Genomic DNA, 16,133 nt, shown 5'->3' with positions numbered 1-16,133 from the left:
TTTTTGAAAACTTTTGTTAATTCTTTTTTATCCTAAATCTTATTGAAACATATAGTTTTCTCTTCACCTTTGTCAAAGCAGTTTTTAGACTTGATTGACCCGTTCTAACCTGATATTTTTTATGTTTAAAACACCTTCAACTTAAAAAGCCTTCTGCCTAAAAAGAACCTTTAGCTTCAGGAAGTCTAGTGCCTTCTCTTCGCTCTCTTCCTTTCTCCATCACAGTTACAGGATCTTCTTCTGTGTTCTCTGCTTATCTTTATTTTTTTCCTTAAAAAATTTTTAACTTATGGAATAAAATGTTTCCATGAAAGTATAATAAAAAGATGATTGAATATGAAACTGCACATCTACTATGCACAACTTGCTACTTCTTTCAAATATGTAACAATTATCTTTCAAATTTTTTTCTCCCTCCCCCAGTCCTAGAGATGACTACCATTAGACACAAGTATATATGTAAAATTAATCTATATATTAAATATATATATTTATATATAAATTAATCTAGCATATTTCTTCAAATGTCCTTTATAGTCAATTTGGGTATATAATCAATTTATAATAGATAAAGTAACTTGTTGTCTCTCAGTCATTCTTACTGTTCTCTTGGTTCTGCTCATTTCACTCTTCATTATATCATGCATTTCTTTCCATTTTTCCTAAAATCATTAAGCTTATAGAACAATAGTATTCTTTCACAATCGTATACTACAATTTTTTCAGCCATTCCCCAATTGATGGACATCCCTGCAATTTCCAATTCTTTGTCTACACAAAGACAGGTGCTATTAACATTTTAGAACATATAGGTTCTTGTCCTTTTCCCCTACTCATCTTTGGATAATCCAAGTAGTGGTAATTGTTGGGTCAAAGGGTATAAATGGTTTGAGGCAATTCACTTATCTTTCTTGTACTTTAGATGTACATTTCCATCTCTTAAGATTCACTTATGCAAGGGCAGCTAGGTGGCAAAGTGGATAGCGCACCGGCCCTGGAGTCAGGAGTACCTGAGTTCAAGAATCCGACCTCAGACACTTAATAATCACCCAGCTGTGTGGCCTTGGGCAAGCCACTTGACCCCATTGCCTTGCAAAAACTTTAAAAAAAAAGAGAGAAAAAGAAAAAAAAAGATTCACATATGTTTTCAGGCAAACACCAATGTGTTTATTTCTTGTGATCCAATTGAGTTCTTGGAACTTGGTATTTAGGGTAATAGTTTGTATTTTTAGATCTTGTCAGGGTTTCCTTTTCTTCCTTATTTACATTCCAGGTCATTTGGAAATATACCCTTGTTTCTCCTCCTAGTCCTCCCAGTGATTGAGGATATTTGAATTTTTTTTTATTAGTTATGAAACATTTTATCTCCATAGGACAGAGGTAGGGAACATTTTTTCTACCAAGGTCCATTTGGCTATCATTCACAAGTTATGTTTGTTCAAATATTTAACTAATTCATCATGGCACACCAGATCAATATGGCCCAAGGGTTGTAGGTTCCCGCCCCTGACATAGGAGATGGAGAGGCAAAAAGTAGAGCAGATAAGGACACTGAAGTAGGAGTCAGAAAGATTGGAGGGAAGTCTCACCTCAGGCACTAACTATATGACTCTGGATAAGTTTCTTAATTTTCTGTGCTTCTGTCTACTTCTCTGTAAAGTGAAGGGAATAGACTCAATTGCCCTTCAGTATCCCTTACATTTAGAGACTATTGGGGATGGAACTATAAGGCCCACAGAGAGCCGATGATTAAGATCTAAGGTCCACAACTCTGAATTATAGAGCAATATGTTCAGAAATTATTAACAGCATATTTTTGCTGCCATTTTACTTTTTTTTAAATTTACTTTTATTAAAGATATTATTTGAGTTTTACAATTTTCCCCAAAATCTTGCTTCCCTCCCCCCCCCATGGAAAGCACTCTGTCAGTCTTTACTTTGTTTCCATGTTGTACCTTGATCCAAATTGGGTGTGATGAGAGAGAAATCATATCCTTAAAGAAGAGAAGTCTAAGATGTAACAAGATCAGACAATAAGCTATCTGTTTTTTTCTAAATTAAAGGGAATAGTCCTTGCACTTTGTTCAAATTCCACAGTTCCTTATCTGGATACAGATGGCACTCTCCTTTGCAGACAGCCCAAAATTGTTCCTGATTGTTGCACTGATAGAATGAGTGAGTCCTTCAAGGTTGATCATCACCCCCATGTTGCTGTTAGGGTGTACAGTGTTTTTCTGGTTCTGCTCATCTCACTCAGCATCAGTTCATGCAAATCCCTCCAGGCTTCCCTGAATTCCCATCCCTCCTGGTTTCTAATAGAACAATAGTGCCATTTTACTTTAATATAGCCCTCCATACTTTTCCATTCATCAACTTTGTGAGGTTGGATAGTTTGTTGTTCACAATTTCAGAGAAGTAATTGGAGACACAGGTTGGTCACATTATACCAGATTGGCTCTCAGCAGCATTTGTTGTCCTTATTCTTGTCTCTTAAAAAGAGCCATCAGGTTTTAGAAACAAATGGGAATATCACTAATTTAGAAATAAAACTTTATAGTTTCAGAAAAAAAAATTCTTAAAAGTATCGATGAAAGCCAGATGGACTTTGCCTAGTTTTCATCATTTATTTATGAAAAGTTTAAGTCAAGATTAAAATTTTTTTCCTTTTTCAATTTGGAGAACATTCGTCATTTAATTACTAAGACAGTAAACCTGAAGCTGGACAAACATACTTGGACATCTGAAGAACTTGGCATTTTTTCTCCATGAAAGACATGTCTCATGGCTTATTACATTTCCAGCCAAAACCACTTTACTCACTTGAAAGATACAGATGTCACACTTTAAGCAAACCTAGCTAATAAAATTGATGAGCTAGTGGGTGAGTCCTTATTTATCCAAGAAAAATGGATTCCTTCTAAATCTCTGGTCTTTGGAATGCAGTTAAAAACAAGCAAGTTTTGGGGCGGCTAAGTGGTGTAGTGGATAAAGCACCGACCTTGGAGTCAGAAGTACCCAGAGTTCAAACTCGGCCTCAGACACTTAATAATGACCTAGCTGTGTGGCCTTGGGCAAGCCACTTAACCACATTTGCCTTGCAAAAACCTAAAAAACAACAACAACAACAAAAAAACAGCAAGTTTTACAAAACCACTTTACAATCTGTATAAAGCAAAAAAAGGAACTGTGTCTACATAGTCATCTCATGCCTAACTCCTTAGCTTCTAGGCCCTTCTGTTACTTGGCAAAACTTTCACTGCTATTCCCACTGGCTAAATGTGTTACACCAAGCAATTTTTTTTGTTCCTATCTTCACTTTGAAGAGGAAAAAATAGCTTTTAGTCAAGGAGGAAATTATTATTTAAACTCAGATATGTAAGTAGCTGGCCTTATATATGAATCAGATACTTACTTTCACATGAATATGTTATATACTATCCAATACATTTATAATTAAACAAATATGACATATTGCAAATGTGATGGATTTTTGTTATAAAGTAATTAACTGACATACCAATTGGAGGATTTAAATATTTTTAATCTCTTTTGGTTAAAACTAGTAACTTTTGATAATTTCTGTAATTTTCAAACTTTTTTTCCTACATAACTGTGGCAAATTCTGAAAAGATATGATTGTTCCCATTTTGTTTTTCATATACTTAACATAATCAGTTGCATCATTTGCTTGTCTGAAGTTCTCTTCAAAAATGTGAATTAATTGCATATCATTGTTTTCCCCAATATTTCTACAGAAATGGGAGTGCATTTATCCTTTTGGGTTATTGCTTTGCTATGATGGGTAAAAGTTGTGGCTAATATTGAACAAAGGCAGTTGGATTTTAATTTTCACATTCATTTTTAGTTTCATAATATTTCCATTGAACATCTAACTAGAGCCCCTCTATACAGTCCATCACTGGAGTAACAAAGACAACAATAACACATTAAAGACACTTCACTGAAAAATGAAAAGTAGATATGTGAAAGCTTAATGGGACGTGATATTGTATCTCAACTTCATTTTAATTGAAATATAGAATTATGACCTGGGTGTTTAATTTATTTGCTTAAAGCAAATAAATAAAAATTGTGTAACTGTGTAATGATTTTATAAATTCAAACAAATATGTTTAGTTTTACTGTTGTTTCAAACTTTAACAAACTTGGGAAAAACAGTTCCAATAATAATACTTCGAAGAAGCAAAGCCACTTGACTCAGGCTTCTTCTCCCGAGTTTTGCTTCTCCAGATTACTTAGGCTGCTAGAATGTTCACTGAGGAAGGCTGAGGAGTGTTCACTTGGAAATTTACAGATGAGGGAACTGAGAAACAGAGAGGTCAAGTTACTAAGATCACAGAACCAGTTACTATAGTTAAAATAAAAGCTTATATTTCAAAAGGTTTTTTTTTTTATCAAGTTAAAAGAGTTTTTCCTACTTGGACATTTAATACCCAACACCCTAAAGTAAACCTGTTAAAACTGAACTACTCATTCTCCCTCCCCTCCTTCCATCCTTCTCATCCTGCCCACCCCAGCCCCAGAGCCATCCCTAACTTCATTTCCTCTGTTCTAGTGAGGGCCCCATGGGTTTTCCCTTGCTCCCTATTACAATCAAGTATCTCAGTCACATTTCTTACACCTGCTCCTTCCTGGGTAACAACTACCTTTATCTTATCAGTCTCTCATTTCTTTTCATCTCTGTGATTGTAATGGTCTCCTCATTGCTTTTTCTGCATCCTCCTATTGCTTCTCCAATCCATCCTTCACAGTGCAGTTTGAATAGTCTTATCTTACTAATGCACCCTTCCAATTACATCCCTCGTTTTTCAGATACTTTCTGTGGTTCCCTTGCTTGCCAAATGAAGTATAAATTCTTGACCATGGTCCTTAAGACTGATTCCGTTCTCCCCTTTCAGCTTTACCACATGCTGCACTCTTTGCTCTTTTCTCGTTTTGTCTTCTTTGGTTTTCATGTAGTGTGCTCCTCTCTCCCCTTCAAGCCTAACTTAGATGCCAAAAGCCTTTTCTAATCTTCCCCTTGCCAAATGTCCCACAATGTTTTGCCTAGATCTCTCCCTGCATTCTAACTCTTTGTCTACATGTCTCCCCATCCCTACCACGATTCCTCTGTCAGCTACTTGAGAGAAAGCTTAATGGCCAATTCTGATAATAAGGTTTTTGTTAAAAAGTGATTTCTAATAAGAGCTTTGCTTTACTTTGTTCGTGTGTCTTGATGGGAAGCTACAAAGTAAGTTCTGTTGCCTTGTTAAAATTTGTTACTTAAAGCCTAGACGTGGAACTATCTTAGAAATGGAAGGCTCCAGGTCGGAATCTCCCAAGCACTGGGAGAAAATCTGTACAAGAGTGTTTACAAGCACTCTCTAAACTGTTCCTGGCTTTTATTTATATACACACGCAGACATACTCTCATACATCCCTACATATGACTTTTGTTCTTTGCTTTAGGAGATGAGACATAATCCCTACCCCTTAATGGTCTTACAGTTTAGTCGGGGAAAGTACACAGAAAGTTATAATAGGACATTTAATATAGGTGTGTAAGAGGGCCATCAAACCTGAGATTACTATTTTTTTTAATATTTTCCCTAAAGACATTTTTTCAATTAACAAGTCCTTATTTTTCTCTCTTCTCAAAAACAAATTCCTGAATTAGCCACATCCAAAACTGTTTGTCTTCTTCTGCACCTTGATTCTATCATCTCTGGCACATAATGGATAATAGCATGTTTCATTAGTCTACAGCCCCATCTTTTTCAAATTGACCTTCCTTCTAATTTTTAAATATTAACACTTAGTGACAATGATTCTTTTCCATGGTACCACTGGCAGATACCTTCACAACAGAAATTGCTCTGAAGAATCCATAGGGAATATGATTTTCCCCCCTTCCAAGACCTAAATCACCAGTGTTGCATAAAATTACAAATTTTAAGAACATGATGGTTAATATTTTTAAATACACAAAAACTGTATTGAAAAGATGCTATCTTGTCAATTTTTTAAAAGAAAATTGAACATATTCCTCCTATGCATGTTGTATGTTAGGGCTTGTAGCCTGAGTCCTTGTCAGCTTGTCCTTGTGAGCCACAAGCAGTCACTGACAATGCATCCAGATGTCCAATTAAAAAAAGAAACTTTAGCAAGTTTAGCTTCATGAAGAGAGGAAAAGTATTTTCTAGTTTCCGAAGAATTGTCAGGTTCACCAGGAATTAGCCTTTTACTGTTTGGCCCCAGAAGGTAGAGCTAACTGCAATAAATGGAAATCTCAAAGGGACAGCTTCTGATGTCTTCCCAGTAGAGCTGTTCAGAAGTGGAATGGGGTTATCCTCTGAAGTAGAAAATCCCCTCCTTCAGCGGAGGTCATGAGGTGGGGGTTGGATGACCACTTGTTATTGGGATGATTCTTTTTCTAGAATAGATCATCCCAAATGAGCCGTAAAGACCCTTGCATCTCTGAAGTACTTTGATTTTGTGAGCTTTTCTGTCATTTAAGGCTCTCACATAAGTTTCTTTCTTAGATATCTACTTAGCCATTACCATTAGTCAAAACAAAAAAAGTATCCTTAAAAGCTCAATGTGATACCTTTTTGGGGGGAGATGGGGTTGCAAGGCAGTGGGGTTAAGTGACTTATCTAAGGTCTCACAGGTAATTATTAGGTGTCGGAGGCCAGATTTGAACTCAGGTTCTCCTGACTCCAGGACCAGTGCTCACTCCACTGTGCCACCTAGCTGCCCTTTCAATATGATACCTTTTAAAAATACCATTTACCTACTACATAAATAATAGGCAGATTTCACACCTGTCCAGTCTTATCTAATTACCCTTAGGACAGCATTTATGTGAATATAGATCGTGGGAAGTAGAAGAAAATGATTTTTAGGCAGTTTTAGTATTTCAGGCATGGTTTCCACTAGATAATCTCTGCAGTGCCTTCCCACCAAGATTATTTAATTCTTGGAATCTTCACTGAGCTAGAGATGGTTGGCCTAAAGGAGAGGAACAAAATTAAAAATATTTATGAAGGCTTTGAAGGGCAAAGATGTAACCAGTTGATTAATTTTATTTGTTGGAAGAAAGATACACAATTTTACAAAGACAACAAGCACTTTTCTTATAATGGGACAGCAGTTTCTTTTGAAAAGAACAAAAGTTTTATTATATGTAATTTTATTATCTGGTGAGATTCTTGAAAACTATCAGAAATAATGTGTAGTTTTATAACTGTAGGTGCAAATTTACATTTTTTTACTGCTCTGATCTGTATTTTGTTACATGGAGACCTTGCCATCATAGAATAATTCTTATTAAACGATATTCTGGGGCAGCTAGGTGGCACAGTGGATACAGCGCCAGCCCTGGAGTCAGGAGGACCTGAGTTCAAATTTGGCCTCAGACACTTAATAATTACTTAGCTGTGTGACCTTGGGCAAGGCACTTAACCCCATTGCCTTGCAAAAAAACCTCAATCAAACAAAAACAATATTTGGTGTATCCATCTCAGCCAAAGCATTCTTATATGGACAGTTTATCAATACCTAACAGCTTTGTTTATGGAATTGAATATTATAGTTGTGTTTGTTCTTCACACTGTTGTTCAGATACCACACACAGTCCTTATCTGAATATAGTTCAGTGCTAGATTTGAAGTCCAAAGCTCTGGGTTTGGAGCTTTGTTCTGTCACTTGCCCTGTGTGACCTTGGGCAGATCATTTAACATCTTCAGGTTTCAGCTTGTCAGAATGAGAGGGTTGGCCTTGGAGGTCCCTTTGCAGTCCTTGGTCTGGGATCCTATGTCACTCTCTTTGGTTAAAAGGCAAGAGAGACAGAATTTTAGAATTTTACCTTTTTATCAGCATATATGTTAGCAAGACTTCAACTATAATGTTCTACTTATTCTGAATTTATTCAAAGTCAATGAATATTTAGACTTTTCAGCCATGAGATGACTTATCTAACTCCCCTGTTACCACTAGCTTACCATGCCTTCTCCTATGCCGGAATACCTGAACGTTCACTACATCGGGGAGTCTGCCTCCAGACTACTCTTCTTGTCCATGCACTGGGCGCTTTCCATTCCATCCTTCCAGGCCCTGGGGTGAGTGTTGTAAAAGTCTTGACTATAAACACCATTCATAGCACAAATGTATTTTGAATAAGAAATTTGGGAACAAGAGTGAAGGGTGGGGTGCTGGAGAAGAATAATAAATTATGAAATCGAGTTATTTTTTCCCACCAAGTAATTTTAAAAATGTATATTTGTAGTTCCTAGTTATTTTTCAAAATATTTAAAAAGAAGAGCCCCTAATTAATTATGCATATTAACTTTAGTATGTAGATAAAACTTCCTAAAATAAGATTGTCACACCAGTATGTGCTTGATTACATACTGCTTCTGAATATGTATTTATGAAGTACTTTCTGTAGATACTCTTATCAAATTTTAAGGATAAAAAGACAAAAGTGAAAGTTCCTGCCCTCAGTGAGCTTCCATTCCCATACAAACAAAGCACATTCTAAGTTGAGATGTGTTACCCTTGGAGGCAGCTGAGGGAGACCAGGAGAAGCCTCTTGGAGAAGGTAATTCAGGAGGGAGACTGGGGATTCTGGGTGGTGAAAGTGAGGAAGGGGAATATTCTAGGCATGGAGATGGGGGATGGTATCCTGTTTTTAGGGACCAGACTGGAGAGTGAGGCGGGGAGAATGATAGGGAAGAAGACTAGTGAGGGCCACGAGGCCACCTGCAAGGGAGCCTCTCGTGTCAGACTGGGAAGGAGCATCAACTGCCCCATAAGCACAAAGCCAGATGTGAGCAAATTGATGATACCCCCCCCCAAGATTCCATTTTAAGTACAAAGTACCTCTGTCCCCATGATTGTTAGTATACAACTGCAGATAGTAAAATCTTCGACTGGAGGCCAAGCGGTCTGGTCCTCCACACAGGTCGGCGCCTGACCCTTCTGGACTGTTCAGCAGGTCGCTGGAGCTGCTCTATTTGTCCGTTGATCCTCTTACCTCCATTGATGGTGGGCTCAGCACATTGTGGTGCAGCTTGCTAGGAAGCAGATGGAGATGCAGGGTGAGGATGGGGAAGGAAGGATCATCAGACGAATGACTGGTTTGGGGACTCTGTGGACTTTGAAAGAAGAGATGATTTTATTTCTGTCTGTGGTGTTTGTACACAGTCAGGACTTTCTAGAGTAGTTCCCTTGCGTATATGATCCGAGCCCCTCCCTTTGGAGGATCCTGAGTCTCAGTAAGATTAAGCAGACTTGTGATCTGGATCTGACCAGTCTGGAGACTATGGGGCTGAGCTGGAACCCAGGACTGGTTTCTAGGATCGTGGACCTGGTGCTGTAGGGGGCTGGGGGTTGCCCCAGCTCAAGCTCCAGAGGAGGTTGCTGGGACTCGGAGGGGCATCCAGCTCCGTGTCCATCGTGTCTGTGCTTCTCACCCTTTCCACCACCCAGAGAACACCAGAAGAGAATACAATGGGGAACCTGGGAAAATGCCCCAAGTCACTTGTGACTGTTCTGATGATTTGATATGCTTAATTCTCCTCTCTAGGGAGAAAATTTATGTTTTGGGTATTTATACATTTTTCAGTTGAGGGCAAATTTACCTGATGTAAACAAATTGATAAGGCCAGGGAAGTCACTAGGCTCCTGCTTCTGATTGACACGTTCAAAAATCATGAAAGTAAAATGGGGCTATTTTTATCCTTAATAGAAGACTTATCAGATTGTCTTAGAAACAGCAGCAAAGAAAGGGCATCTTTCAGTAGAAATCATTTTAATTTCCTTGTCATATATAACACCATTGATTTTAAGTGCTTCTGTTCAATTATGTGTAACTGCCCACTGTTCATTAAGCCAAATATTGAAGGGGGAAGGGAAGAAAGACCATTGCAACTTCAGGTAATGGTATCACTCCTTCCATAGCCTTAGAAATGGCCATCTGGAGTCAGGGGGAAAACTGCCACAGGGCTTCATGAAATTAGAATAAGTGATGAGGTGATCGTGTTCAAGGGCATTCAATGAAGTGTGAGCTGTTTCATTTACCAACTTAATCTGCATAGTTTATGGATCCAAGAAGTCTGTTGGCTTCATTAGTTAAGTATTAAAAACCCTGCTCTTACTGTCCAGAACTGATTTCACTGATAGGAAATCTCTGGTAAGAAACAAAAGAGCAGCTCTTAGCAGTAGAGTCTTAGAGCATCTTTGCCTGGGGCCTTGAGATGCAGTAGCCACCAGGATGGGTCAAGAGGCAGGACCTGAACTCAGCTCTTTCTGACCCCAGTGCTCCATTCAGCTGGCTGGGAAGAAAGGAGCTGAGCTTCTACCCCCGACCATCACTGTCACCCTCCTGGACAAGTCATGAGGATAAAAATGGAGCCTGTGATTTCATTGATGGGGGGAGCCTGGATGGGGTTCGGCCACTGGTAGAATTGCCTAGGCAGCGAGTGCCTGCATCAGGTGTCCACGGTCTCACAGTCAGCATATATCCAAAGTGAGATTTGAACCCTCATTTTCCTCAGATTTCTCAGAAAACGGAGTCCATTTTGCCCAGAGCATCTTCATCCTCTCTGTCCCTCAGATGTCTTCTCTCACTGTCTCCTCTTTCATCCTGTCAAGACCAGCCCATCTGACTGAACCTTCTCCTGCCCTCGTCATCCCCTCCCTCCCCATCTCTTCTTGCTTCTGCGCTGCCCCCTGCTCTGTCTCCCAGACCCCTGCCGCCCTTAGGACTTCCCCCCTCCTCCTCAGCCAGACCCTTCTCTCCCTTTCTTCTCCCTCTTCTGGGTTGGCTTCTGGCTCTTTTCTTTTCTCCTTGTATACAATTTTGGGAGGCTGAGGATTCCATCGTCACATGACCTGTGCATTTCCTCGTCTCCGGCTGTCTTTTGATCCTCTCTCAGTGGATGGTCTGGAGATATCTTGAAGGCCACATTCTTCTTAGCTTGCCTGTGACTGCTCCTCTAATGATGGCAGCTAACACGTAGATAAGCGTTACAGTGCATGGCACCTGGGACCCTCACACCCACCTGCCCAGCACAGGTAGTTCTTGTCTGAGGCTAGATTTGAACTCGGGTCTTCCTGACAGCAGGCCCAGAGCTCTGTGCTCCAGGGCACTCTCTAGCTGTCCTGTGTGGGATCATGACTCAATCCTTATCTTCCCGCGTTCTTGCCCAGAGGACCTCTTAGAGTGAGGAGAGTTTGGCAACACGTGGTGCTTCAGAGTCATTTCATAGAAGCATAGACTTAGACCTTAGTCCCACTTCATTTTACAGCAGTCAGCTGAAGCCCAGAATAATTGGGGCTCAATCAGGGTGGTGCAGGTTTTGATTCCAGGGTCTCTGACCTTCAATCCAAATCTCTTTCCCCTGAACTGTGCATTTTCACATCAGAAATTTTGGAGCCTGCTCCTCTCCACCCGACTTGGGCTGTTCTATGGGGGCAGGGGGCAGGGGGCCCTGGGGGCAGCACCCTCTCCCTCTTGGTAGCTCTGCTTCAGTGGGCTTCCGGCCCTTTCCAGCTCTTTGTATGGGCTCCTGGATGCTCCTACTGCTGTGGTTCTGGGCATTTCCCTGCTCCTCCCTTTGTGGCTGAGACATGTTGCTTTTCCTTCTCATGGAGGGCAGACAGGGTCATTGGACTCACCGTGTGTGAGAAAAGGCTTCCCTAGAAACTATTATTTCTCATACTGATTCATGGTCCCCTGCCTTCTCCCTCCCCACGGGTAATAATAGTAACCCCTAAGTGGCTGGTTCAGCTTCAGTGTTTTCCAAACTTGCTTCTGTCAGAAACCTGTTTCTCAAAGGGGTTTTCACTTTATTTCCTTTCAAACTTAAAAGAAAAATGTGAACAGTCATTTTTAAACAGATGACCCATGTGATGAATCAAATAACAATGTCTGCAAGTCACAGGCTGAGAGCTATAGGATGTTTGCATAGATGTCTTAGCTAGTCCTTGCCTTCAGGAAATTTACAGTCTACTAAAGGTGTTAGTGTGTCTAGATAAAACATTGTGAAATGGGGTAGAAGGGGATAAGTACCACAGAAATACAAAGGACTTTCGAAAGGGGGAAGAGCTTTCAGGGCCCCAGATTATAGTGCCTGCCCTGTCTACTTCTTCAAAGGAGTGAATGTATAAGCACAAGGTCAACAAAGGCAAAGTGGCTTTGCTGGCAGGGAGAGTTTATGGGAACCTGGTTAGTTATAGACCCTTTCCTTTCTTTTCCTCATCATAATGCAATCTTTTTTACTGCTTCCTCTACTAGGGCTCAGACTCCCTTGTCTTAACTCCTAGTAAGGAAAGAGACTATTCCTTGATTAGTCTCAGATAAAATAAGCTTTCCAGTCCCTTCTGATGAGGCTAGGGGGCATTCTGTCTTCACTTCTTGGCCATTACCTTCAAAAATAGTATCTTTAACTTAAGTCTGGTTTGACTTAGACCTTAGTCCAATTTCTTAGTTAATTCCTATTTGGATCATTTCCAATTTCTCCATCTCTCAATTTCTAGAGGCCAAAACAGAATATTCTACTTAAACTTTTAATGAGGCTGTAGGCTTGATTATTAATAAGGGCCTCTATCAAGATTACTTCTAGAGCCCTGTGACATAAGCCATTAAATTCATGGCCACAAATCTACTACATATCATAAGCAGAGAGTTTTTACATAGGGAAAAAATAACTTGCAGTAAAAATCTTGGAAATAAAAAATGCCGTTTAACTTGGGAATGGTTGAACAATTATACTATTTAGATAATAATGTAATATTCTTGAGCTCTAACATGCAACAAATATGAGGAATTCAGCAAGAGAACAATTGTTTTATAGTCAACAATTACAATCACAAATAAAAAATACATTTTAAAAAGCAGTTAGACTGATTAATTACATTAAACACAGTTGTGGCTGGAGAAAACAGATAATGAGACACCTTTCCCTCCCCTGCATTACAGGTGCAGATTATTATATTTGTGCATCTAGTTTGCTTAAGGGTTTTCTTTCTTGCAAGAGAAATGTGTGTTCAGTGAGGAAAAATACAGGGAAAGAAGTCATCAGCAAAAGCTGTTAATCTTCTCTGATTTATCACTGTGGTTACTTGAATTGGGATTTTTTTTTGGGGGGGGGGTAGGTTTTTGCAAGGCAATCGAGGTTAAGTGGCTTGCCCAAGGCCACACAGCTAGGTAATTATTAAAGTGTCTGAGACCAGATTTGAACCCAGGTACTCCTGACTCCAGGGCCAGTGCTTTATCCACTACGCCACCTAACCGCCCCTTGGGATGTTATTTTTTTAAGAGCCAGGGACTTTATTTTCTATTATTTAATTATGTGTTAATTGTTGATCACCACTCTTATTCAGAGCCCCCCACTCCCAGTTCCTCTGTTTAGAGGTAGGGACTTGGGGTATGTAATGTTGCAGATAACGTTAGGTTTTATTAAACTATTTTTCTTTGTTTTGAGGAAAGGTTCTGAGATGTGTAGATTGCAGAGGATGGCATTATCATACAGGATTCAGCATGAAATAACAATAATATAAAAAACCTGAAAGGGATCAATAAAACTGAATAAAGAAATAAATTAAATATCTTATAATAGTATTTAACTCACAATCCATAATTGGTAATCTTTAGGAAGATCAAGTGATCCCTTTCTCAGAAAATTCCTTAAATGCTCATAAATAAAACTTTCAAGTAATTTTTGTAAGCCTCAAAAAAAAATGTTTACAGACTTGAAGGCAAAAGATAAGACTTCTGATTTTTAGCTCTTGAACTTTATGAAGATATTTACTTTATTAGGTTTATGTATTTGAATTTTTAGAATTTTTTTACATTTTTCTTTGTATAAATTCATTTTCTTTTTATATTTGTTACATGAATCACTTATAACTGCTGTCACTTGGAAATATGAAAAAACTCCAAATTTTCATAGCTTCAATATATTTTAAAATAATAAAGACATCTAGGATGAGTAGGCTGAATATAATACAGGTTGATTGAAATATTTACCTATTTATCTCATTAATTGTTAACTCTCTAAACCATAGAATTTGTCATGACCACTCTATGATCTTCTCAAAATCATTTTCATTCAGCTATATTTTACTCTTTATGAATGAATGGTTATTACATACTGTTGATGAAAATATTTAAATAAAATGAATTTCACGTTGTGTTGCCTTTTTCTCTTCACAGTCAAGAAAATAGCATCTCATTAGTGAAAGCATATTGGAATGAACTCTTTACCCTTGGTCTCGCTCAGTGTTCTCAAGTAATGAATGTGGCCACTATATTAGCAGCATTTGTTAATCGTCTTCACAGTAGTCTTCAGCAAGGTAAAATATGCCTCCTTCTTTTTCAGGATGTTTTACAGAGTTTTCTTTAGGCGAACATTTAAAAACTTGGTATCTGGAAAGTCTACAGAGGTCTTTCTTTATCAAGTACCTTTTTTTCTTTTTTCTTTCATTATATCAGAAAGTTTTTTTTTTTACACAGGAATTGAGAAAAAAATATTATCCAGATGTTGTAATAATGAATAAGTTACTGACCTCATGCCTCCCAGACTCAATTTCCCATAATGCAATTTTGTTAACTTCTTTGATAAAATGATTAAGGACTCACATTATCTGGTCAGCTTCCCTCTGTTCTGGTGTTGACATACTAGCATACTAGCAAGTTGGATTAATTATCACCAGGTTGCCTGGCAAATGTAGAATCAGGGTAAAGGGACTTGGCTGCCTCTAAGGGATATCTTTATCATATAATGTGGTTTGGGTTGACCTTTGGGAAAGGCTTCGATTTGCCATATGGCTTGAATATTTATGTCAGCCTGTCAGGATTGTTCCTCCCTTATGTAATGCTGATAGCAACACTCTTAGTCATAGAGCCGTCACTTGGGATCAGAAGTTCTTGGTTTCCCCAGTTTCTAGTATTTGAACTGTGCACCTGATGTGTGCAGAAGAGGAGATAGGGAGGTTAGAGCAACATTTACAATTTATTTGTATTTTATCACTTGCAGAAGCTGCTACTTCTTGTCATAAATACTTCATCTCTTATTCTTGAACTTGAATACCTCCTACCTTTAGATCTTTAGACCCTGTTCTTATCCAAATCCTTTTCATGCCAGACTTTACAGCCTGAAGTCTTATTTGTAACTTTTAAAAATTCTTGAAAATTGTATTCCTGCCCTCCCCCCCTTCAAAGAATTATAAATTTGACTAAATTTTATTCTCAGAATTTTAAGTCTTTGGAATGTTTTAATTATTCCTGCTTTTGGCAGATTATAATTTTTGAGTATGTTCTTTTGGATCCAAACTTCTCAATGTTACATTTGTGATATTTTAAGAAGAGGAAACATTGCCTTTAGTACTTTTCTCCATGTTTTTGTATGCTAAACAACTTCCCCCTTTCAGATTGATCAAACAGCTTGTACTTTTCCATAATTGCATAATAACAGGACATTTGTTTTTTTTTTTTCAGATAAACTGTCAACAGAGAGAGGAAAAGTCCTGATGGAGCACATCTTTAAGCTGCAGGAGTTTTGTAATAGTATGGTCAAACTCTGCCTTGATGGCTATGAGTATGCCTACTTGAAGGCCATCGTGCTTTTCAGCCCAGGTAGGTCTCCTTGAGCTGCTGCCACCTTGGACACTCTGCTCAGAGCCTCAGTTGGACTGCTGCTGATCACACCCTCAGGGTCTCCCTCTGCACCCCATCCTCCTTGGGAGACTGGCTCATCTGTGGGTTTTCCCTTTGCCATCTAGAGGCTGAGCCCATGCCCCGTCTCTCCCCCATAAGCAGTTCAGGTGGAGACCTTGGACTTTTGATTTGAGCACAGTGTTTCACATCTCAAGCACATTTTACCAGGTCTTTGAATGACCAAAAGCTAAGCAATGAGGGTCTTTAAATTTTGAGTTCCAAATCCTTTCCCTCCCTCCTTTTCTGTCCTCCTTGAGATGGCAAGTAATTTGATATAGATTATACATATAAAGTCAGGTAAAACACATTTCCCTATTAACTGTGCTGTAAAAGAAAACACAGATCCCCTCCCCCCCAAAAAACAAGAAAAATAAAGTTAAAAAAATATTCTTCAGACTACAGTCAAGCT

The 16,133-nt window shown here is 38.8% G+C and overlaps 1 protein-coding gene across 4 annotated transcripts in view; it reads left to right on the top strand.

Moving 5' to 3' along the window:
* NR2C1 (nuclear receptor subfamily 2 group C member 1) overlaps positions 1–16,133 on the top strand; it is an 89,423-nt gene that overhangs the window by 63,840 nt on the left and 9,450 nt on the right. For all 4 annotated transcript variants that reach the window (XM_074226604.1, XM_074226603.1, XM_074226601.1 and 1 more), the window contains 3 exons: positions 7,999–8,120; positions 14,222–14,361; positions 15,506–15,643. In XM_074226604.1, coding sequence (XP_074082705.1) covers positions 7,999–8,120; positions 14,222–14,361; positions 15,506–15,643 — 400 coding nt within the window. The remainder of the gene's footprint in view (positions 1–7,998; positions 8,121–14,221; positions 14,362–15,505; positions 15,644–16,133) is intronic.

This window comes from Macrotis lagotis, chromosome 2, assembly GCF_037893015.1.
Source record: "Macrotis lagotis isolate mMagLag1 chromosome 2, bilby.v1.9.chrom.fasta, whole genome shotgun sequence".
Lineage (NCBI taxonomy): Eukaryota > Metazoa > Chordata > Mammalia > Peramelemorphia > Peramelidae > Macrotis > Macrotis lagotis.
This window is presented reverse-complemented; position numbering and strand designations above follow the sequence as displayed.